Source organism: Melospiza melodia, chromosome 11 (genome assembly GCF_035770615.1).
Source record: "Melospiza melodia melodia isolate bMelMel2 chromosome 11, bMelMel2.pri, whole genome shotgun sequence".
Taxonomy (NCBI): domain Eukaryota; kingdom Metazoa; phylum Chordata; class Aves; order Passeriformes; family Passerellidae; genus Melospiza; species Melospiza melodia.
The window spans coordinates 19,861,085-19,885,939 of record NC_086204.1 but is presented as its reverse complement, the minus strand read 5'-3'; the positions used below and the strand labels follow the sequence as shown (position 1 = coordinate 19,885,939).

The 24,855-nt window shown below is 41.0% G+C and overlaps 1 protein-coding gene across 1 annotated transcript; it reads left to right on the top strand.

The window, feature by feature from the left end:
- Positions 1–66: 66 nt before the first annotated feature.
- DNAJB4 (DnaJ heat shock protein family (Hsp40) member B4) lies at positions 67–21,824 on the top strand. The gene is made up of 4 exons (XM_063165848.1): positions 67–171; positions 13,621–13,906; positions 16,245–16,819; positions 17,813–21,824. The coding sequence occupies exons 2-4, from the start codon at positions 13,696–13,698 to the stop codon at positions 18,044–18,046; spliced, it is 1,020 nt and encodes a 339-aa protein (XP_063021918.1). The 5' UTR covers positions 67–171; positions 13,621–13,695; the 3' UTR covers positions 18,047–21,824.
- Positions 21,825–24,855: the final 3,031 nt, after the last annotated feature.

The window sequence follows — 24,855 nt, the reverse complement described above, 5'->3', positions numbered from 1 at the left end:
AGAGTCACGTGGGGCGAAGGGAGGGCAGCGCGCGGGGGGGTGGGGGGAGCCAGCGCGCAGTTCTCGCGTCATTCGCTGTGGAGCCGCGGGTGCGCGCGGAGGAGCTGAGGCTGCGCTGCGGGGGTTGCCGGGAGCGCGGTCGGGCCTGGGCTGAGGCGGCGGCGACGCTCGGTGAGTGCGGGGGGCGCGCGGGACCGGCCCAAACTGCGGCAGCGCCGCCTGCCCGCGCCGCACTGCGCTTTAGGAGTGCTCTGCCTTCCCGGCTGCTGCCCGGGCTGTGGCGGTGACAGCGGCGGCGCTGCCCTGGGCTGAGGCGGGGTCCGGGGTGCCGGGCTCTCTTCCCGCCGGAGCGCGACGGTGCCCCGGGGAGAGGCTCCCGCGGTGCGCGGCCGCCGGGCGTTGTCACAGACAATAACGCGAGCGCCGTTTCCGGGGGAGCCGCCTTGGCGCCTGGCGGGGCAGCCCGGGCGGCAGGGACAGGGGCGGGGGGCGGCTCGCCGGCCGGTGCCGAGGCGGCGGAGCGGCCGAGCCGTTGGGCCCGGGGCAGGGCCCGCAGCCGACCCGTCCCGCCGCTGCTCGCGGCCCGCTGCCCGCTGCCATCCTGCGGGCGCGGCCGCTCGTTTCGAACGGATTTTTGGGTCGTTCCACACCCCGCGAAACGGGACGAGCTCTCTCCTTTAGCGGAGCTTCCCTTGCTTCGTCCTGCGGTTGTCCATGGTTGTTTATTCCATAGCCGAAAATGTTCGTTGTTAATGTACGATCTTTAGAGCTGGGGGATTGTGGTCTTGGCTGCACAAGCACAAGCTTTAATGAAAAACTGGAGTGTGTAATGCTTTAATCTGGGTCCTGTTAAGGTCCTGTGACCCGGTGGGGATGAACTGTCGTGCTGAACAGGGATGACGGTGTTGTAAAGGCTTCACATCAGGATAAGGTCGTAGAACATCTCCTTAGGAATCCTAGCAATAGAGACTGCATCATACCGGAGCGGAACGGCTGTACGACGGCGTTCTGAACCATTCTGAGGAGATGCCTTACAATTTTTAAAGAATATTTCTATGCATTCATTCGTTCCTTTTTCATCACGACATAAATGTTATGCCTTTTTTTAAAGCATACCTGCTTTGAAAGTGAAGCGTGGCAGATCTCTTCCAGCCTGAAGTGAGTGTGGTCTGTTTGTGGTCAGTGCTTTTACTTGGGAAGCTGTTGTTTTGGGCTTGGTCTGCTTGGGGCTGTGTGTAGGGACTCTTGGATTCGCGTAAGAAAATAGCTCTCAGTGTTTTCCCTTCCCTGTCCTTCAGTGCTGCCTTGTAGCTCCTTGCTGCCTTAAGGCGATTGTAATTGGGATGAATTCAATAGACGATAAGTCACAGTGTTGCTGAGCTCAGATTATCCTGCATTCTCTAGTGCAGGTAACTTCACTAAAGGAAGCTAAGAAATTGCTAGATTTTTAACTCCCATAATACTATCGAGGTAGTGCAGTTAAGAAAGGTTATAAGAGTAATACATTCCACAAAGTTAAAAATTCCTGTATGCTTCTAGGCAGATGACCGTGTATTGCTACAGCCAGGTGAAACTCGCTGCCCTGAGACTTTTGCTGCAAAAGCCTGTACATAAGAATTAGCTTATACTTTCCATTAATGTAGCTGTGTTAGCTGGAGGGATTGGGGAAAAAGTTAAATTACTCTTGGAGTGTGGGAATCTAATTCTTATGCTTGGCTCTTTGCTGCTGTTGCTAAACACTCTTTGTTCATTCTTTTAGCTACTAATAGTTTGACTGTGTAGCAAGTAGTTACTTGTATAATTTGAGTTGAGCAATAGTAGTTGACTGTGACACATTGAAACCACTCCTGGCCAGTGGCTATGTGTTTTCTGGCTCTCTCCTGCCTGGATGAAGGGCAGCATCAGTGTGCTTTGCGTTTTACAGTTACAAAGTGTGCTGCTGTTTCTTTGCTAAGTTCTGTGGGACAAGCCAGTAGCCATGCAGTGCTGGTAATTTTTAAGCAGTCATAACACCTTGGGCTAATACAAACACTCTTGTCTGCTATGGTAAGTGTTCTAGGTGAATTCATAAACAACAGATGATAGGCGAATGTTAATTTTCAGGGTTTTTTATCAGCTTTTTGCTGCTCTTTGAGGTGATGCTTTATTTGAAGGCTGAGAGTGATATTTAGTATGTCTGTTATTCTTCGATCTTCTCAGTTCTTGAAGTCACTGTAGGCTTTGCAGTCAGAATATGAGATTTAGCAAACTGAAGAGGAGAACGATCTCACAGTATTGTACGCTATATAAATATTTTGCCTTTACTTTCACTGTTCCTAAGTTGATCTAATGACCTTTATTAACACTTTAATCTGTCTGTATTTCCCATGATGGCACTTAGAACCTATCTGCTAGAGAACCACATCTCTTAAGCACTCTTGTCTTCATTTCCCTCTATTAGATGATATTTCTGTTAAGAAAATGATCCCTGTAGGATTAATTGATTCTGTTTAATCTGTGAGTGGAGTGGGGTGAGGATCTAACCCCTTCACAGTGCTCACTGCAGCATTTGTTCGATGTTGCTGGCATGTCACAGCAGGATGTCCTGCCTTCTTACTTGCAGGGGTTGCCTGCACTGCCTCTTTCCTCCATGCCTTCTAGGAAGTTCCATGTGCTTGATGTAAGTAGTTGTTTGCTTGGGCTGCCAGAGCCTGAGAGCATTTGTTGTGCAAAATAAGGTTCACTTCATACAGTAACTACTCTTACTAAAGAAGGATGAATAGTAGAAAAGTGAACATCTTACCTTTCAGAGTCTAGATAGATCGATAGATAGCTGGCAGTATAAGAAGTAGAGGAATATGGATTTTTTTAAAGTCTCTTCACTGTTTCTTTTAGAGATTGGAGGATGATGTCTCCCTTAACTGAATTTACCAGATTATGACATCCCCCGTGGTTTTCAGGATGTAATGGTTGTTTTTTGCAGTAATCATCAGACTAAAATATTCTACTGGATGTATTCACTGAGAAACAGTGAGTGTAAATATCTGACAAGTCAGAAAACCTTTTATTTGTGTGGGTTATCAGAGATTTAAGTAATGGATGGTTTTGAGGAAAAAAGTAATCGTATGCTGTGTGTGAAAGAATCATTTTATCAAAAGGTCCTCAGGGTATTTCTATATTAGTTCAGGTATTGCCAAAGCATCAGTGTAAAAGTGTGGAACTGACACAAATCATCTGCATAACCAAAGCCACTTCAGTGCATGCATGCTTTGAGTTCTTCTGGGTTGATTGGGGTTTTTTTCTCTTTTACAATTCACTTCAACTTTGCTCTGTGGTGACCAGACCAGAAGGTAAGGCTATCCTGAAAGAAGTGCTTCTCTGGTACAAGTAAGGAGGCATCTCACAAGGCAAATAAGTAAAGAATTGCATTTCTCATGAAGCTGCCTGTGCAACCCTCTGGGTAGGATGTTTTGTTTAGCTCTGCCTCAGTACCCTGAACGCCTGTGTAGAAGTGCTGATGTTCTCTGAGAGAAGGATGACCACTGTGATCGCTGTACCTGTGCCTGCCATGCTTTCTGCAAGGCATTGCTGCTCGGCTGAAATCTGATGATTTCCTCACTTTGGGAGGTGTGGATCAATGGATTCAGATCCTGTCAGCTGCTGCTCCTGCACCGGGCAAAGTGTGTCCAGGATCTGCAACATTATCAGTGGGAAACTCCCTTAAATAACTGCTGAGAGAAACAACTGTTGATCTGTCATGAGTTTTTGTATTTAATACATGTGCACTGAAGTAGTAATTACAGTTTTCAGATCCACAATTTGGTAGTGTTTGGATAACTTTTACATAGAGAGTTGGAGGGGAGGATGTCATAGCTGGTGGTTTTGGCTTACATTTAGTCATTCTGCCTTTCCTAGAAAAAGGTTTTAGTGTATTAAAACTTCATATAGAAGCTGAGTAAATGTAGAATCTTTAGAGCTCTTCCCTTGCACATTTTACTCTTGTGCATCTCGTTTGATATGTATTTGATATAAAATTTTGGTTACCTTCCAGGAGGCTCTCAAATGGCATCAAGCCCCCGTTGCATTGGGTATGTCCGATGTAGGAGGATAAGTCAGAGAACACTCACTCCTTCCTTAGATACAGCTGCTGTGCAAAGAGACGGGATCCTTCTGTAGAAGGAATGCTGTGCCAAAGGCAGCTGGATAATATTAGTCAGCGTGATCGTGTCATCAGTGCTCAGCACTGACTTGTTCCAGGGCATTGGGTGTTTTTGTGGCCATGTCATGGGAAAGAAAGCTTTGAGAGCACAGAGAATTTGCTGTAAGCATCTGAAAAATTCTTCCCTGATGGGGGAGAATAGTGAAAGGCCTTGCATGAAAAGTTGGGCGGTGGGGCTGTCCTGGAAGTTGCATATGAATAGGGATTAAGAGAGGCTGAGGTGGGGACTGAGAGACTCTGAAAGGAGAACAAATGATTAATGCAGCAGTAGCTGTAGAGGATGGAAGTGTCTTAAAATATCCCTCTGCAGCAATGCACTGAAGAAAGTGCATTTAAGACCTGTTAATTAGTGAGTAAGTACTGTATTTAAGGCATAATTAATATTCAGAATTCTCTTCTTGAAGTGGGAAAAGCTTGATTGCTCCAAAGCTTGATTGGTGTACTTCCTTATTACCCGGGCCTGATGTCTGGTAGTATTCTTTCTGATACTGTTTAATTAAGCTAACAATTGTACTTCTTGATTTGTGAGTCAGAGCATCTTCTTTTTAAACAAACTGTTGGTGTATCATAGCATAAATTAAAAAAAAATCCCAAACACAGAAAGGTAAATCTTTTCTGAGTCTGCATTCCGATAGTTTCTTAGTAGAATAGATACTGAAATTTGGTATCCCTTCAGAACACCTAGATATTTTCCTGCTGAGTTGTACCTTCCACGTCATACCTTCTTTACCTCTTAGCTAGCTATGCACTCTGTAATCTAGAGGAATAAAGTAATTTAAGATATTAACTGCAAAGTAGTTGCTTTTTATCTTGAAACTTTCCTAGGCTGATAGAGAAGGGGGAAACCAGTTATGAAACATAACTTAGCTATGGGATGTGGTTAAAACATTGCAAAGAGTAGTGAGCAACTATTTTGACTTCTCTTCCAGCAGATTGTAGTAAATATAACTAGGGCTGCTTGTCTTTCTGTCTCCTGTAGGTGAAATACATTCTTACTGACATCTGTTCTCCTTTCACGTTGAGCAGCATTGTGCTGACATCTCCTTTTTAAATTCCTGTCTTTGTACCACCGTTCAGTGTGTGTGTTTTCAGCCTTGCATGTAAAACTGGCTGCATGAATCAGAGCTGCTGGGTGGGATTTTGACGAGCACACTCTGGAAAAAGCATCTCGTGTGAGCACCTTCTTTTGCTTATGTAAGAGCAGTGGGATCACGTCCACAGCAAAAATGTGGGCAGTTCCTTTTTTGGTAGTGCATTAATAACCTTGATCTTGCATGAGTGTAACAGCAATTAAAACAGTGTAGCTGAGCCGCTTTTCAGCTGGATTTATTGTGTTTGCAGTTCATATCTTCATCAAGGCTGAAAAAATAGTTCATTTTCTTCTGGAAACTAATAACTTGTGACATTATTACAGTGGAAGAAACCTCAAGAAAACAAAGAAAATTTGCATGGGGATTGTGCAAGCATCTTCCACCTACCTTCCACCCACCCTATCTTGTGTGTGGCCCGTATCCATCAGTTGTTTCTCATTAATAGCTTTTTAATTATGTCAAAAAAAACCTAATGCTTTTGCAAGAAGAAAAAATAATTTGCAGACATGACTTCTGTCTGTTCCTTAGTCATGGAACATGACAGAATTAGTGATAAAATTCTACATGAGTTTGTCAGCCTTCTGTGTAAACCTGTAGAGTATATTCATCGTTAGGAAAATATTTCTATGATGTGTTATGTTTCACTAATGAGTGTTCCAAACTGGCAGTGTGGTGGGACAGTGTTTTTTTTTTTGTTTGTTTATTTTTAATAGAACAAATCCAAGTACCTAATGGTAGGCTGAGAACCACTGGAAGGACAGACTTCAGGCTCAGATCAGGTCACATCTGAGTTGTGTCCGTGCCAGTCACAGAGACGTTTTTGCAAGAGCTAATCAGCGAGGAGTATCTTTATTCTACAGGTGCCCTGATTCATTATTTCCATATCTTTTTTAAGATAGCAAGTTATTACTTGTATTGTTTGGTGGAAAAACCCCACTGGGTTACTTTGTTATGCATGAAGGAGTTGCTACTGTGCTTAAGGTAAACAGTAAATAGTTCCAGGTGGTAGAGACCCTCCTTTTCCTAGGCCAGAAGAGATGATGTGCTATACTCCAGCCATCGAAGTAGATATTTAATAAAACACACTGCCCGTCCTAATGTTTCCTGGGGGATCAGAACTGTAATAACTGACCTTATGTAGGGTGTTGAAATAAATGCCTTCTAAACACTTTCTTCAACTCGAGTTTCTTCAAGGAAAGTCATCAGGGCTTATTGTGGAAACTGGTGCTGGGTTTTCCATTGTCCTTTTGCTGTTAATCAGTGCATAGCACTGGCATGAGGTCACAGAAGTTCTCCTGCCCCGGGATTCATGGGTGGAAGATGTGGTCGGGAGCCAATGCAGTTCTCAGGTCTGAGCTGCTGCCCTCGTGTCCAGCCCCGAGCAAATGGAGCTTTGGGCTGTGCCAGCTGGCCCTGGGCTGCAGAATGAGCTGCCCATCCTGTCCTTATATTTTTAGAGATATTTCTGCCCCTTTTGTGTTGCAGGAGGGGGGCTGAACCTCTTGACTGTGAATGTCAAATTAAGCCTCAGTTTACTGAAAACATCTTCGCAAGTGCAACTAAATGCCTGTTTATAAAAAGTGTATTTCTTTGTTTATAAAAAGCGTATTTCTTGTAAACACCACCTCTCTATTTGGGTGGAAAACATTACAGATATACTTATTATAGTATAGTATACTTATTCATTATTTTCCAATATTTGTATAATAAGCACATCTGCAGGACAAATGAGTAGAGGTCCACACATTTTTTCAGTATTTTTTAAATTTTCTGACATTCCTGCTCTGGTTTTTTTGTTAAGAAACTTGCAGTGCACATCTTTTTTATTTATTCAGTGTCCCAGTGAATATTCTTATTTATTCAGTGTCCCACTGACATCATTATTGAGTCTCCAGTGTCCTTTGACAGGGAATCCTATCACTTACAGAATTTCTTCATTTTATTATTTAAACTAGCTTCTTCTGATTACACTTTGCCTCTGGCAATGGATATAGACTTTAAACGATTCATTTCCTCCTTCCTCCATCATTTGTTGACCTTGCAGACCTTAGTGACTTCTGTGTTTTTTGGAGACTGAAGAATTCAATCATCTTCATTTTCTCACATGGAAATGCTTACATTTTTTTATCTGTTATGGTTATCTGAACATTTTTTATTTTAAATAATACACATGGTTGGGGGGGGCAGAACAGCTGAGTGTTAACAGTGTAGATGGACTCTTGGTACTGTAGTGTTTACATGAGTAATGTTTTCTGGGATTTTTGATCCTAGTATCAACTAATACTTGTTTTTTTTGTGTGTGTTTTTTTTTGGTTTTTTTTTTTTTTTTCTGGCTACCAAGCAATCTTGTCGTCTTTTTGTCACTGATCAGAATTAATCAGTACTTTTAAAACCTTTTATAAACAACATATATTCTATTAAGTGGTGTAGTCTTCATGCTGAGAAAACAGTGTGGGGCATGGAAGCCCCAGGCTATGTATAAACTATATGTACATCCAGTAAATGCAGTAAATCAGTCCTTTGTGATGGTATTGGAAACATTCAGTGTGTTGGCACTTGGGAATCTGAAAGAGTTGGATTGCAGCAGTATGTTTGCTTAAAACAGTTAACAGAAGGGCTGTAAGACTTTTTACAATCTAATTAAAAGCAGCTAGTCTTGGAGGGAAACCGCACACACAAAGCATTAAGCTGTTCATTCTGTTAAATATCTTTACTTGTTATATAACCAACATGGGAAGGTTGGTGACACGTGAGTCAGAAACCTGACTAGTACAGTGTGATAAATATGTGATTAAGTCTAACTCTTAATTTGAATATGGCTATTTCAGGACAGAATTCCTTCAGGCTTGGGCAAATTCCTGAGTGATATCCGTCAGAGCAGCAGGTAGTTAGGACAAAAATCCGGGTTTTTTACATGTAAAACTGAAAGAAAGAAGTTTGGCTTCAGTATTTCTGTTTTCTTTGCCCCAGACTTACAACTTAAGTAGTGAATTGTGCAGAACTTGTTAAAATCATACATTTTCATGGAGGAAAGAGAACTTCAGCTTTGTTGTGAATGGGGGGGATTTTTTGCTAATAACAGGAGGCATTTCTCTGTACCAAAACACTGCACTTTTCCATACAGATATTTACAGAAGAATGTGAGAACATTCTTAACTATTGAAGTTCCCAGTAGTGTGTTAGACAGGCACAGTCAGCTATGGGAGAGAACCTGGTGAATGTTTTGCATGATTGGCATTTTTGCTGATCACCACTCAAACTGAGCAAGAATCCCTTCACAGAAATGCGTGGGTAGGGATTGAAATGGACACAGAATCTGAGTAAGGAATTGAAAAGCACCTTTGGAATGTGTATTCTTGTTTGGAATGTGTATTCTTTTAGAAGGGCGAAGTCTTAACTTGTAGATGGAAATTCTTGGTGTTGCTTTGTGTGGCCATACTTTGGATGGTTCCTTTTGAGTTTCCAAGTGCAGTCCTGTGTTTTCATCAATCTGTACATCACTGCTGAATCCCAGGAGCTCTGCTTGCTTTCACATAGTTGTTCATTCCCTCTTAGTTGTGAAAAGTTGAAATGTGGATGTTTATTGCAAGAGTATTTTTGTTTTCCAGCCATAGTAAAGATTGTGACTTAGTAAACAGGAATCAGGTATGAGATGTAAGTTTGCTATGTTCTGATCAGTGTGTAATGGAAATAATAATTTCCTGAGGAGAGGAACCCAACCCATAACTTAGCATATTATAAACTATAGTAAGTTTTAAAGTGTGATGAATATTTTCAGTTGTACATTTTCTTTCTGACTTTTGGTCTATTGTTACAAAAAGTAATAAGAAAGTTAAAACTAATTTTAAAAAATTACTAACATCTTGTCATGTAGTCTTTTCCAAATGAAATTGAAGACTATGTGAATCACATCCTTAAAAATACATTTTTGGGATTCAGAAGTGGTAACAGTGTATCTCTGGTTTGAGATTTTACACTCAATAATTCATGTAATTTCTGGAATGTATATTTTAAGTAAGCTTTTCCACAAAAGACCTTAAAAATATATCCTTTGGCCTGTTGGCAGAATTTAATGTATGTTCCAGTAATATTATAGACACCGTTTTAAAAGACATACTGCCAATGAGAAATATAAAACAGATTTGTTGATACTAGGACTGTAATCTAAATATAATGAATTTATTGTAAGTCATGTGGCATTTCACTTTGCTTTTATGATTATTCATTTAGCTGTAAAGTCAGCCCCAGAATCCTTATGTACAGCTAACTTTTTACTTCTTTCACAGTAGCAGTTTCCACAGAGAACTCAAGTAAAAATTTGATAAATTTGGTTCTTACTGTGGTATGAAGGGCATTACTAAATTAAGCTTTTCTTTTAGGGCCATCCACTAGAAAGAACTGTGATGCTCTGCAGGTTTCACTTTGCATTTTATGTTAGATATATTTTTTATACTAATTATTGCTTCTGTTGTAAACTCCAAAACTTATTTCTGTGTATGATGAATAGTTCTGTGGTGAAACTCGATTTAATTATAGAGTTCATGAATGGGGCTTGCATGTACCAGGTCTTATTCACAGTATAAATTGTATATAAAGACAAACATAGCTCAGGCAGCAGCTACATCCAGTTCAAGATGGTGGGGAGAAGAGTTGTAGGATTTTTTTTTCCAGGTAGACAATGGATGATGTTACAGGAAATTATTTTCTTGTATATGGGTGTGCTTTCTTCAAACCATTGTAGATGAGTATGAATTTATTCCATTCATTAATGTGGGTTTGCAAATATTGTGCACTTAATTGTGAAAGCTTTTCCTGGGGAGGGATTTGGCTCCTGTGCCTTGACATTTATGTGCACATGTGTATTTATAGTTGTGATCTGTCTGGAATTTGCCTTTGTGGTTTTGTTTGCTCTTGAATTTGTTCTGTGATCTAGTCCTGTCTTTCTCAGTTTGTTTCTGTGGTTTAATAAGTGAGCAGTACAGAAGAAATGGTTTAATTTAAGGCAAATAATGAGCATTTTTATGAAGCTTGAGGGAATATTGACACTGTTCTGCCAAGAAGCTTTTCCTTAACACGCTGGTGCTAATTTATGATTAATCTATAATTTGAGTTCAGTATGTTATTATGAATGCTTCCATAATTTCTCTCACTTGTTGTGAAGGCTTTTTTAAAGAAATCAGCTGATTCAAAGCTGATGTCAGCACTGCTGTTCTTATGACCCTGCCCCCACTTTCTGCCAAACAAGACTTATAGCTCTTGGCCTATGTATGTGAGTTAAACTATAGTTGTTCTGAGAGAATAATGGAAAAGACATTTTAAAGCAACAATTCTCAAGTGGAATGCATTAGTCAGGCTCTGTCTCTGAAGTGCAGCTGTTGAAGGAAGAATTTTCAGTTTCCTAATATGTATTTCATACACACTTTAGATGAAAAAAGGAAGTCTAGTATTACAAGTGAGTGTCATAGGTTTTGATCAAAGCACATAGAAAATCTTCTAGGTAAGAGCTTGGTTATATTAGGCAAGTTTTGCATGTTTTCAAAATTCTATTCTGTTTTCCTGACAATAACATTTTTAATAGTCTATTTGGCATTTTAGTAGTTTGTTACATTTGAAAATGTACCATTTTCCCCCCTAGTCAATGTTAAAAAGCTTGAACTGAAATTCCTTCCCCCCCCAGTTTATACTGTAACAAAAACCAGTGATGTAAAAACACTGGACTAATACAGGCTGTTGGCTTTCTCAGTACAGAATAGGAGCACCATGGCATTACCCTGAAGTGGCTTGTAAGAACAGAAAGTCACGTCTGAGACTGCCTGCTTTGGTGGAAAATTGTTTTACAGGGTTGACTATAACCAAGAGTTCAGAGATCCCACTTGATACTGGAAGGATGATAACTTTTTTGTGTATGCTTGAAATGGAATGTAGCTGTTGTATTTGAAGACTGTATAAACAACTGATTATGTAAAAGGTTTATTGAGTCATAATGTGATATATCAGTTGGAGAATTAATGTGGTAGAGTGAGGAGGAAAGTTAAGTGATGGTGGGGGGGGTTTCTGTTATGTTTTTGAGGTGGCTTCCTGGCCTGGTATGTTACTGGATTTGTACATCTGAGAATTTCCTTAGCTTTCTTACAGAATCATGCTTAATCAAGGCTTGGCTTATGGCCTTACTAATTTTCTAGCTGTGTAGTTTAGTGCTTCTGGAAGGCTTGAGTGATTTACAGGACTCACTGCTGCTGGTTTGTGAGGGCTGTGCGGGGCCCGCCGGGGGCTGTGCGGGGCCCGCCGGGGGCTGTGCGGGGCCCGCCGGGGGCTGTGCGGGGATCGCTGGGGCTGTGTGGGATCGCCGGGGCTGTGTGGGATCGCTGGGGCTGTGTGGGATCGCTGGGGCTGTGCGGGGATCGCTGGGGCTGTGTGGGATCGCTGGGGCTGTGCGGGGCCCGCCGGGGGCTGTGTGAGATCGCTGGGGCTGTGCGGGACTCGCTTGGGGCTGTGCGTGGCCCGCCGGGGGCTGTGCGTGGCCCGCCGGGGGCTGTGCGTGGCCCGCCGGGGGCTGTGCGTGGCCCGCCGGGGGCTGTGCGTGGCCCGCCGGGGGCTGTGCGGGATCGCTGGGGCTGTGCGGGATCGCTGGGGCTGTGCGGGATCGCTGGGGCTGTGCGGGATCGCTGGGGCTGTGCGGGGCCCGCCGGGGGCTGTGCGGGGCCCGCCGGGGGCTGTGTGGGATCGCTGGGGCTGTGCGGGGCCCGCCGGGGCTCTGTGCTCTGACTCCTGCCGGGGCAAAGCCGCGAGCTCCCAGCCCAGGGGCCGCGGTTACAAACACTGCAGGGACCTGTGGAACTTGGACACAAAGCAGCAGGCTCTGAAATGCAAGGATTCTGGGAAATGGGCATACTGATGGAACACATCAAGGTAGAAACACTGGAAGGAATCTAGTAAATTCTATTTACTAGACGTTGGAAAAGAAAAGATAATGGTATGAGGATTAGGAGGATGACGCAAACTAAGAAAGTGAAAGTAAAGTCCCAAATCTTTTTCTAGTACTTTCTGGCTAAGGAAGCATTTTCTGTCCCTTCTTATCAGTCTCTTGTAAGTTTGAGCAGGTTCTAGAAAATGGCTTCAAATATGCTCCCTGAGTCAGAGGATTAGTGAGTTTATTGTTAGAAGGAAGGCAGCTGAGCTTAATTACCTCCTTCATAATTCAGCCTAGAATTGTTTTCATACAGACAACGTCTAAGTATGACCCAAAGTGTTGTATTCTAATACTTTGTTCCAGAGAGGAGTAATTTTTCAGTTGTGGTTATCTGTCATGTGGTTCATTGCCCTACTGATAAACGTAGCTGATTTTTTTGACCCATAGCTCTTAACAGAGGTACGAAAGAAATCTTGCAGGCTAAAACTTCATAACATTTTCTCTATGGAGCATGAGAAATACTTCAGTAATAGAATTTGTTTTATATATTTTAAAAAAACAAATGTGTAAGAACCAAGTATTTTTCTGTTATTAGCATCTCATCAGATGAAAGATATTTGTTTGGTATATTGCCATACTTGTATAATAATCTTGGTAATTCCTATTCCGTAGAAGAAGGCTGAGACAGGATTTACATTTTGATCTGCTTTAATTTAGTAGCTTGTTGTGGTAAACAAAGTGGTATTTTTTTGCTCAGATTCCTTCTTACTGCTTAATAGTACATCGCTATGGTCAGCTGTGGTTGACAGTGGCTTAATTTTATTTTTAAAGAAAGGAAATTTTGCTTTCAGAAGCTTTGTCGTTGATACGGGTGTAAAATTCTTCATAGCCTTTGCTGGAAAGGGTACAGCTCCATGTTGATATATTTGGAAAAGAGTTATGTACAGCTGTCTCTATAGAAACAGAACAGTGAAGTAAAACGCTATAATTACTCTGGGTGGGTTTCAGGCTGTCGCCAGGGCCAGAGGAGCCCCGGGAGCGGCTAGGGGCTGGATGTGCCGGGCTGGCCGCGCCGGGCTGGATGTGCCGGGCTGGTGCAGGGCGCAGTTCCCGCTCCGCGTTCCCCTCAGCTCCGCTCGGGCGCTCCGGGGCCGGGCTGGCGCTGCTGCGCAGGCGCGGGACGGCGCGAGCCGAGGCCGGCGGCGGGGAAGTGACGTGAGGGCTTGGGCGTTCTAGAAAGAGCGGCCTGCGGGGGAGGGCGCTGCGTGCCCGCTCCGTAATGCTTTATAAATGAGCCACGGGGCACGGAATGGAACAGGACAGCCTCTCCGGGCTTTGTTCATGTAGCCTAGAGTTTGTTGTTTTGTAGCAGCTCTTGTTTGTTTCGATTCAAAGTTTGATTTTTATTTTTCCTTCTCTAGCATCTCCACCTTGCTAAGACACTGGACGCTGCTTCCTTTACAGCAAAGAAAATCTGAATTCCTCCAGCACTCAGGATGGGGAAAGATTACTATTCTATCCTGGGAATTGAAAAAGGGGCTTCTGACGAGGATATCAAAAAGGCTTACAGAAAACAAGCGCTGAAATGGCATCCAGATAAGAACAAATCTCCCCATGCAGAAGAAAAGTTCAAAGAGGTTGCAGAAGCATATGAAGTACTGAGTGATCCCAAAAAGAGAGATATTTATGATCAGTTTGGGGAGGAAGGTATGTATGTCTTTGTTATGCTTTGGTTGGTCACTTTCATCATGTTGAATGAAGCAAAGTAAACATACGAAGACATAGTATGTGTTCTCTTTAGACAGCATATTTACAATGTATTTGTTCTGCTCATAAGATTTTAAGTATAAAATGCATTGCTGGGCTTTAATGCTGGTAAAGTTTAATTTCCTAATTTAATGGGGCTTAGTACAAACCCCAAATACATGACAGGCAAAAAGTTACTAAACAGAATAAGTTTCTTTCACACATGAATAGCTTTCTGTGATCTCTGACTGCTGCCTTCCTCTGCCAGAGCAGTTTTTGAGATGCAGTTCAAAAGGCTTGTATTCTTTTTTAAAAATTTTGCTTAAGGCCAATCTGCTTGATCTAGGCAAAGCAGTCCTTCTGAGCAAAAGCCCAGGTGTCCAGCCTGTAGTTGTCCTTGGCTTTGTGCCTAGAGAGGAAAGAATTTGGCTGATGTCATGAAATACCAGAACAATTTTTTAGCTTTAATTGTAAACAGTGATAACATGCCAAGAGAATGAGGCCTCAGAAATGTCACATTTATCCTAAAATGGTTATCTGGAGAGGATGATTTTTTTTATTTTTTTAAATTTTTGACCGACATGACTTTCAGTGTTATGATTGAGCAACAGAGGAAGTCATTAACATCCCTTTCCATAAATGTGTATGGTATCAGAAATTCCTTTTAAAATAACAAGTTCCGTTGTGACAAGTAGGCCTGCTCATTGCTATTTGCTTGGGGCCATGTTTTTTACAATTATTTTACAGTTAAATAGCACTATTTAGTATTTTGGGCAAAGATATAAAGTATGATCTTTTAAAATGTTGAATGTGGGAATATCTCCTGATGCCTCAGTTGTTCTCTAAGCTCTTCTGAGAGGGTTTTAATGGAAATGCAGAGGGTTGGGGTTTGTAAGAAGGAGGAATCTTCAGTGTTTTTGCAGCCAGGAACTGGATGTACCTTCAGTAACTTCTGGCCAGCTATTCCAGGAGGTGTCCTTCTGCTATCACAGATTGAATCCCCTGATCTGCATATTTGGCATTAACAGTGTGTCAGAAGGATGTTTGACATCAACAAACTTCAGTTTAAGTACTTTTGCTCTGGTATTGAAATGTCTGATGTTTTAGCTGGTTAGTGTTGGTACCTAACATTAAGGTTATGCATGAGAACACTGAGCTAAAAAAAACCCCTACAAAACCCCTCTTTCAAATTTATAGAATGCCTCCCTCATAATGTAAGCCTTCGTTTTTCTATGGTTATAAAAGTGTGATAGCAGCTGTAGTTTTGAGTTGTCTAAGACTGAAAAAAAAAGTTTAAACAACAAGCATTTTAAGTTTAAGACTTTAAAACTGTTTACTTTAGGACAAAAGTATCTTAAGAAGACTTTCAGCCTTCTAATAGTCTGAGAAAGCACCCTGAAATGGTTAGTGCAGAAGAGCACCATTACAAGGAAGTAATTGATCACTGATTGGGAAAGAGGCATTGAAAAAAATTGATTTTAGCTTGATTTGAAATGGGAGCGCAGGAGGTACAAGAGAATTTTCAGTGAGAGTTGTTGGCATGAAGAAATGAGATTTAGATCTCACCATGTGAAAGATAGAACAAAACTGTTGAGAACCTTCTGATTTTTAGCACGGACATGGTGATAGTGTATACAAGGGGTTTTGTATCAAATGGATCTTAGTAAGTTCCATGATGCTTTTATTTGTGGCTGCATTGAAGAGACTTCCTATGCTTTGTACTATAGGAACACTAGCTGTGATAGTTTTGGGGTTCTAAATTTAATATTAAGGAAGCATATATGTACTTGACTGTTGGCATGTTACCTTTTACTCAGAACAAATTGCAGGAAAATGGGTAAAACTAATTAACAGTGAGTTACAGCTGAGCTGTAGAGGCTATGGAATATGTTGCATATGATAGTGAGTAATTTTCCCCAGCAGTGACCTTGTAGAAGGATGCAATTCCCAAAACACTTTGCAGAAGAAGAAGAGTTCAAATCAAGCAAACCTGTCTTCTGCCCTTAAGATGCTAATTGATTAAAATAACTGGTTTCAATCACATGAAGTGAAATTGCCAGTGTCAGAATACCTGTTCTTCTGAAGTCATTCTAGAGCTTCAGAAACCTTGCTGTTCAAGCTGTTGAATTGCTAGTTAGTACCTCGCATTCTCATGGTGAATCCTCCCTGAAAAGCAGACCTTTCACTCTACTGCAAATATCTTTCTGACTCATCAGTCCTGATATCATTACACTGTACAGCAGGAAAGCTTATACTAAGTCCCAATTTGTTTTTAACTTGCCTTGTTTTTCCTGTTTAGGCCTTAAAGGAGGAGCTGGAGGATCTGATGGCCAGGGTGGCACCTTCCGGTACTCCTTCCATGGAGACCCACATGCTACATTTGCAGCTTTCTTTGGTGGCACAAATCCTTTTGAGATCTTCTTTGGGAGGAGGATGCCTGGTGGCAGAGACACTGAAGACATGGAGGTGGATGGTGACCCGTTTGGATCCTTCACTAGTTTCAGTATGAATGGTTTTCCAAGGGAAAGGAATACAGTTGGCAGCCAGTTACGTCGTAAACAAGATCCCCCTGTAATCCATGAACTGAAAGTGTCCCTGGAAGAGATCTATCATGGCTGCACGAAAAGAATGAGGATTTCACGCAAAAGGCTTAACCCAGATGGCAGAAGCGTCCGAACAGAGGACAAAATCCTCACTATTGAGATCAAAAGAGGATGGAAAGAAGGCACCAAGATCACTTTTCCAAAAGAAGGCGATGAAACACCCAACACGATTCCAGCTGATATTGTTTTTATCATTAAAGATAAACCTCACTCTCATTTCAAGAGAGATGGATCAAATATTGTCTATCCTGTTAAGATCAGCTTAAGGGAGGTAAGTTTCTCTTGTGGTAGAACTCCAAGTGTTTGATGTTATTACAATATGATACAATGGTTAAAGCTGCATGGTAGCTGTGTGTGTAAGGTATTTTTTTCTTCTTAATTAGTATCGGGTAGAGAAATAAACTCTTGATTTCATTATGAACTTCGTGTAAATTAAGCTACCTTAAGAAATTCTACAATAAGTGTGAAGTGAGGTGAAGCACTTAAAGTAGTGAGGGAAGGAGAAAAGACAATATTTAATATTAATGTGGGTAATACAGTTCCTTCACAGATAAAAGCCTGTTTAGACTCATTGCATTGTTATGTAAATTGGACATTATCAGTGTATACTAAGTGTGCTGAATCAGGTGAAGTTGCAGGAATCACAGTCTTACTCTCAGAGATCCTAGTAATGAAAATAAACTGTTGGATAAAGCAGAAGGTCTGTAATGGTCAAATTTTGGTGCAACAATATTGTTGTTTGAATTTCTTTAGGCACCACAGATATTCACTTAAGACAGCTGTGATTCTAAATGCCTCTGCTTATAGACACTCAAATGTTCTAAAATTTGATATAATAGAGGTTGATAATGTATTAGGAAAAAAGTCCTGTGCGATGTAAACAAACAAAAAGTGAAATGGGATTCTAAATTTCCAATGGAAATTTCCAGTGGAAATTTAGAAGACTGACATCTGTAGAGAGGTATGAGTGAGGAATTCATTTTGCTTAGCTCTCTTTATTAATTGATAAAGTCTTTGAAGGACATAAAAGCTCAATTACCCTCCAGTAACCATTGTGTAACATTCATAAATTCAGTGATATTCAACGACAAATTAAAGTTTTCTCTTTTTAAGAGAGGAACACAGTATTAAAATTTTGAAATCTGAGAAGTGCATAGGAGAAATGGTATTTAGAATGCTAGTCACTTTTAAATAATCTAAATTCATTTATAGGTACAAAAAAGTTCTGACCAATTTTTTTTCTCATATTACAATCTTTCTTTAGGCTTTGTGTGGCAGCTCTTTCAACGTGCCAACGATAGAAGGAAGAACCATACCCATGACAGTCAATGAAGTGGTAAAGCCTGGGATGAGAAGAAGAATTATAGGATATGGTTTGCCATTTCCCAAAAATCCTGACCAACGGGGAGACTTAATTATAGAGTTTGAAGTAATTTTCCCAGATAACATTTCTCCAGCATCAAAAGAAGTACTTAGGCGAAATCTTCCAGTTTCATAAAATGGAAGACTGTGTATGTCAACAGATTAAAATAGGACACTGGAAATGCAGAAGACTGGCGAGTCTGCTTTAAAAGTGCAATCTGTAACACCTAGTGGAATCTTTGGTTTTTTTTGTTTTGTGGGATGGGTGGGGGGAAAATACTGTAATGCTGCATGAGAAGAAAAGGGTTTAAGTAGAAGTCCTACAGATGAATTCTGCAGTAAAAATTACAGGGAAAACCACTCATTTTGTTTTACATCTTCCTAATCAGCAATGTTTAGTCATTATTTTGCTTAATATAATTACAGTAATTTTTTTACAAAGTCAGTGCATATTTCTGATACAGTACTTGAGCCTCCAAGTACATTATTTCTTATATCCTCACCGTGTCTATAACATTACACATGTATACAGAAATTTTAAATCATAGTAGAGATACACAAAGGTATAAATATTTTAAAGAGCACATGAGAGAGATCATTTCAGTATGTTGCCTTCCACTGCACAAAGCATAGGCCAGAAAAATCAGCTTGGATTCCTGACCAGCTCCCCTGTGCAATGAAAGCATGTTCTTTATTGCCTCCAGAAGTGTCAGGACTGCATTGTGGGTGTGGCAAAGGGCACATGGCCTGAGGAGCCAGAGTAGCCATTTGCTGTGGGATAGTTCCTCAGCCTTGAGGCAGAATAGCAAGAAGGGTTCTTCAGGGACAAGAACAACAAAGATGAGCCTGCTGTTGAATGGGGCAGGGAAGGTGGTGACCAATGACATGGCTGAGGTACTCTCTGCTGCCTTTGCATCAGTCACTACCAGTAAAACAACCGTGCAGGAATTCCAGGCCCCTGAGACTAGTGGGGAAATCTGGAGCCTTGGTTGGTGGTGGAGGATTGGGTTAGGGTGCACTTCACCTGGAATTCTTGAGCCTGACAGATTGCACCCAAAGTGTTGAGGGAGCTGGCTAATGCCATTGCAGGGCCACTCTTGGTTACCTTTGAATGGCCAGGGGGATTAAGAGATGTTCCAGTAGACTAGAAAAGAGAAAATACCACTCTTCAAGAAAACCAAGAAAGAGGATTTGGGAATCCACAGGCTAATCAGCTTCACCTATGCCCTTGATAATATGATGGAAAAGAATCCTCCTGGAGAGCATTTCTAAAAGGTGGTCGGGGTAGTCAGCACAGTTGTACAGCAGGGAAATCTTGCTGGACCAGTCTTACTGCCATCTCCAATAAGCTTTGGGGATTTGGGAGAACAGTCTGTGTTGTTTACATTTTACATCAGTAGGCAGACTGGTGAAGTACAGGTTGGATAAGTGGGAAGTGAGATGGATTAAAAGCTGGCTGCATGAGGGGGCACAGGGGGTTTAATCAGTGGCACTAAGTCCAGTTGGAGGCAACTCAGGGGTGGTGTACCCTCTGGCTGAGTACTGGGGCCAACACTAGTCATCATCATTAATGACCTGAATTATGGGATGGGGTTTACAAACCATAGCCACTGGGAGGAGTAGCAGTGCCACCAGCTGATGGTACTGCCTTTCTGAGGGGCCCTGACAGGCTGAAGAACTGGACACAGGATTCTCACAAAGTTCTGTAAGGGGCAATCCTCCACTGGGGAGTAACTGGCCAGCAGACTGTCAGTAAACTGACTGTGAGCTGGCAGTGCAGCCTTGTGGCAGCAGAGGCCAAAGCTTTGCTAGCAGGTGTGGGGAGGTGGTCCTTCCTCATTACTCAGCACTGATGAGCATCCATCTGGAGTGCTGGACTCCCTGGTGCTTGAAGGATACAAACTTAGTGGATCAGCTCTAGTGCAGAACCACGTGTGAGAAGCTGAGAGAGCTGGAACTTGCAGGCATTGGGAAGAAAAGAGTTGGGGGAGATCTTGGCTCCTGGCAGGAGGGAATGAAGATTGAGCAGTCAGGCTCTTCTCAGCAGCTTTCAGTGAATGGACTAAATGGACACAGTTAGGGGTTCCATCTGAACACAAAGAAACAGATTTTTACTGAGAGGATGATCAAACACTGGAACAGGTTTCCTAAAGAGTTTGAGTTGCTATCCCTGCATACTCAGCCTGACTGGACATTGTGCAGGGCAGCCTGCTCCAGCTGGCCATGTGTGAGCAGGGCCGTTGCACTACATGATGCCAGGAGGTTTCTTGTAAGCAAAATCATTCTTTGAACTTGGCCTTGGCATTTTTTGCTATGGGTCATGTTCTGTAAATGAGTTTTAGCCTAAAGATGATGCTCATGTGACAGTCCCCTAGGGAGCAGGTCTGTGCCAGATTGGAAAGATGCACAAAAAACCCTGTAAAAACATTTGGCTAGGGCAGATATTTAAGGATCATGCTGATCACAAGTATTCTTTATTTTCAAAGGCCAAACTTTACTCCCATGTAGGAAAAAAAAGAGCTAGGTCGTATCTAAAGCAAAGTTTAGGAGTCAGTGTGGGATAGGGGTTGCCCAGAAACTTCCTATGCTTGAATTGAGTTACTGTTTTAAAATTCAAATATTAGTCAGTTGTCTTTAGAGTTCAAAAGTGCATAGAGAGAGCCCTCTGTAATAGTCTAGTTTTATAATACAGTAATAGGGCTGGTTCCCTTGGTTGCAGCATGGATTGGTGGAAGAAATGCCTTGTGGGCATGCTTTTATTACTTGAGTTTAAAACCATAATACAGTGCTTTAACAACACTTTTCAAAGGGTTTGGGGTTTGGGATTTTTTTGTTGTTGTTTTTCATAAGAAAGTATTTCAAGGTTTGCTGTCAGCCTTTTGCCTGTGGAAATTTAGAGGTTACCTGCTCTGTTGGGTAGCCTACGAAATAGCAGTGTTGTATATGTGACTGCAGAAAGTAAATCATATGGAAGTTGGGATTTAATTTACAGTAATTTTTACATGAGTGTAAGAATAATCCCATTTTTTTAAAGGAGTAGAATTTCTGTGGGTTATTGTTCAAGTCAATTTTTCAACTGCAGATCTCTTCATGCAGTACCAGTTAGTTGTAGTCCTAAATCTACAGGAAGTAAACAATTGCTGGAGCAGTATTACAAAGAAAAAAAAATTGCTGCTTAGTGCTTCTACATATTGTTAATACTATATATTGTTTGTTGAAAAATTTCCATTTCAGTATGTTCCGTATTGCATTTCTTATGTGGTTTTTAAGTAAAAAGTGTAAAGTTGGTTTTTAACTTTCTCTTATATTTTGTTATGATGGCAAATGCTACAAGCTACACGACTTTAAAGCATATCAACCTAAAATACCTATTTGTCCGTTCAAAAGCTAATGGAATCAAGCATTTTGTAATCCAGAATCTTGTAACCATATCCAACTTGTAAAAAAAAAGTTACAGCAACTAAGACTATTTTTTTTGTAACCATCTTCAGGTAAGAGGAGTAGTGTTAAATTGAGGAATTGCAGTATCTTGTGTATTTAGAGGTTTGTATATATATATATATATATGTGTATAGCAAACTAAACTTTTCCAACTGTTTTCAAGCTCAAAATACAAAACTTATAGAACTGGTATGAAATAAATGCTTGTATTTCTTTTCTTATGGAGAGATAAAGTATATGTTTCAGAAACCAGCATGTTAAATTACTTCAAAATATGAGAGGAAGCATTAATATCTGTCTAATCCAGGATTCACAAAAAATATTTTTCTAATCAAAAATGTGCTTAAAAGCTTATGTTTTAAAACCCACTTGATTATTTAATAAAGCTACTTGGGAGAAGGAAGCAAATACTCAGTCAACTACTATATTTGTAACTACTGAAATACATGAAAATAAAATGGTCATTCATGAAACTGGGATGGGTTTTTGATCTCTTGAAGATTGCTTAGGTGCCACAGAAAGTAGAAGTCATTACTTGCTTTGGAATTCATCCAGCAAGTCTGAAAAACTCTGCTTCTAAAGATCCTTTTTTAATCTCACCAACATGAAGCCTTAGGATACCCTCAAGCTGCTGGAAGAGTAGGTCAAGCTACATTGCAACCCTTTCTCCTTCCTGCCATGCCGTGGTGCTCTGCTTGCTCCACAGCTTTCTGCTGTCCTGAGGGGGTTAGCATTCCATTCTTTCACTCAGCCATTTTGGAGTGCTGGAAGCTTCCTGAGGCCTATTTGAAGAAATGCACTCTGTTCTTTTCTAGTATGTGCATCTTATATGCTAGTCTGACTCACCAGAAGCAGACTTTTTTGGGATCAAATAGGTTTTCGTTAAACAGTGAAATTTGTTATAACTTAGGGTGAAATTCTGAACACTTGAATTCATGTGCTAGACCTAAAAAATATGTGCCATGAACATGATACAGTAAATATAATCAAGAAACAGGTTTACTTTTCCAGTCAGTAAGTGCTAGTCCTCTTTTGCAGCTGACATGAGTAGTTCTTACTGTATTGCTTACTGAACACATCCTACAGAACCAGGGAGTTTGTTGTACAGCCACTTACTGTTCAGCACCCAAACTGGGCAGATAGCAGCACTAATCTCCTCATGAAGTGCAGAATCTCAACCCTTCATTTGTCAGATTGCTCAGCACTTGACTCTTGGATGGCATGATTCGTTTCCTTCGGGCTTCTCCAGTTAATTGCTCTATTATTTGAACAGTGAAAATAGAGATCTGTTGTTGATCCCCTTGGGTGTGGAAGGGGAAATGCCTTGTGCTTGTTGCCCTGGAAATTCTGGCTTACCCAAGGGAGGAGCTGTAAACAACAATCTTGTTTAGTCATGCCCGATTGCTTTATCAAGGACAAACTGCCACGTTCACACCCTGCTGCCCTGCGTTCAAAAACCCCTAGCACCACCCAACCAGCACCTGAAATACCTACCTGAGTAAGGGTAGGTAGCCCATGTGTAGTGAAACACTCACTGATAGTGGCATTTCATAGCCAGCAAGGTGACTGTTCCACATACATTCTCCACAATCTATGGTTGTTGCATGCCGCGATTTTTGCATCCCAAGTATTATGTGTGAGGAACTGAACAACGGGGTAGCCTGTAGTGTGCAATATACTTGGGATGAAAGGATTAAATCAATTTTTCTTTTTTTCAAGTACACGGTTTATTTTTCTTTCTAAAACCAAGGCTAATAGCAATTTTATTTCAGTTGTTAACTCTCTTCAAAAAGTTAATTTGAAGTAATTTTTGGGTCCTTAGTATCCTGAGTTGCTGGAGGCTTATTTGGATTGATTGGTCTAGTGTGCATTAATTAGTGTTGGCAGATGCTTCCTTAGAAGGTGCACATTCAAGGGAGTCTGAAAATAGGATTTCTTGTAGTTGGAGAAAGTGTCTTCTGTCCATTACAGCCTTTTCATTGAGGTCCTCCTTCAGGAGACTAATTTACAGGTCTGCAATCCACTCAGCATTGTGTTATGGTGATCAAGTGTAATTCATTGAAACTGCTAATCCATCATCTGAGCAATATTAATTAGTAGTACTTGTAGATTAGGAAAAAGAAGTCCATGGTAATAAACCTTTTCAGTAGCGGAGATGAACATGACTGTTGAACACTTCTTTACCCTTCCTTCCAAAGCAGGGGACTGCTATGGCAATTTCATGTATGTGCTTTTCTAGGTTTGGGTTTTGAAAATAGGCATGTGTGCAGTGTCATCTTCCTCTGATTTAAATGTCACACAAAAGGTTTCATTTCACTTGTTACATCATGTAACAAATGATGGCATATGCATGCTCCATACTGTTTGTGTCTTCAGTTTATTTGATCAGCTCCATTGGCCTCATCATTTTTTCTTTCCATAGTTAAAAGCTGATGCCATGGCTCCAAGCTCTAGGTAGGATCAGCATAGATTTTGTACCAACTTCAGCTGTTTTTCTCCATCCACCTCCACATGAAGCATGGAAGTACACTTGCACTGAAGAAAGGTTTGCAACAGATAGCTAAATTAGGACTGTTCATGTCCCTGAATTATTTTTTAAATGAATCCGCACAAACTCTGTATATATGGAAACTTGACTGTGTTCATTTAGTATTAATCTCATGTAGTATAAATCTCATTAACAAAATTATTAATAAACAGTATTAACTGGGTTGTAAGAGTCAATTACCTTTTCACAAGAAAAGGAATGAGTCAAGACAAGACATAAATACTTGTCACCAATTCCTTTATAGTACATGTTAGTAAATGGGAAAAGTCTTCTTCTTTTAAAAGAAGTTGCTTTTTTAAAATTAAAAACCAGCAAAACCCCCTGAATATCAAGATGAACATGAAGAGTTTGGTACTGTTAGTTAATATCATCTCATCTCGCTGCGATGTGATCCAGTGAATGCCAACATGCTGTGTGAATTTGATTCTAGTAATGGGGAAAAAGTACACACAGTTCTACAATTTCAGAGAAACCTTCAATTTAAGTTCTGTGGTTTCCAGCTGAACTGGACAATCAACTGTTAAAGTGTGGAGACAAGTTTATTGTGCAGTTTTGTTAGATTTTTTATTGATGGAAATTCCTACAAAATTAGTAACAATGTTGAATTCGATTGTCTTCAACTAGAACTGGATAAAAGCCAGAACTGGATAAATTTTTGAGTATTCATTTAAATCGACTACATGCTATCTTGGAAAAGCTGAAGTCAAATTGGCTTCAAACGTTTTTAACCTCACAGCATAAGCAGTTTAAAATCTGTACATAATTTCATGTAATCAGAGGTGCTCTGATTAGATCTGCTAAGAACTTTTGACTCAGGGCTGCCTCACAGTAATTCATTGTCTCTGCCTGCCTGCTCTGACTCCATGTGCCAGAATCCTGTTAGTCTTTTTTTATTGTGCAAGTCAGATGTGGCAAGGCACTGCTGCTTCTCCCTGTGCCTTTCGTGCAGTTTCCTT

Excerpts from the sequence above, each read along its gene's own strand:
- DNAJB4 (XM_063165848.1), top strand. The coding sequence starts at position 13,696 with ATGGGGAAAGATTACTATTCTATCCTGGGAATTGAAAAAGGGGCTTCT. Across the intron at positions 13,907-16,244 it reads TGATCAGTTTGGGGAGGAAG|GCCTTAAAGGAGGAGCTGGA; the intron begins GTATGTATGTCT and ends TTTCCTGTTTAG. Across the intron at positions 16,820-17,812 it reads TTAAGATCAGCTTAAGGGAG|GCTTTGTGTGGCAGCTCTTT; the intron begins GTAAGTTTCTCT and ends ATCTTTCTTTAG.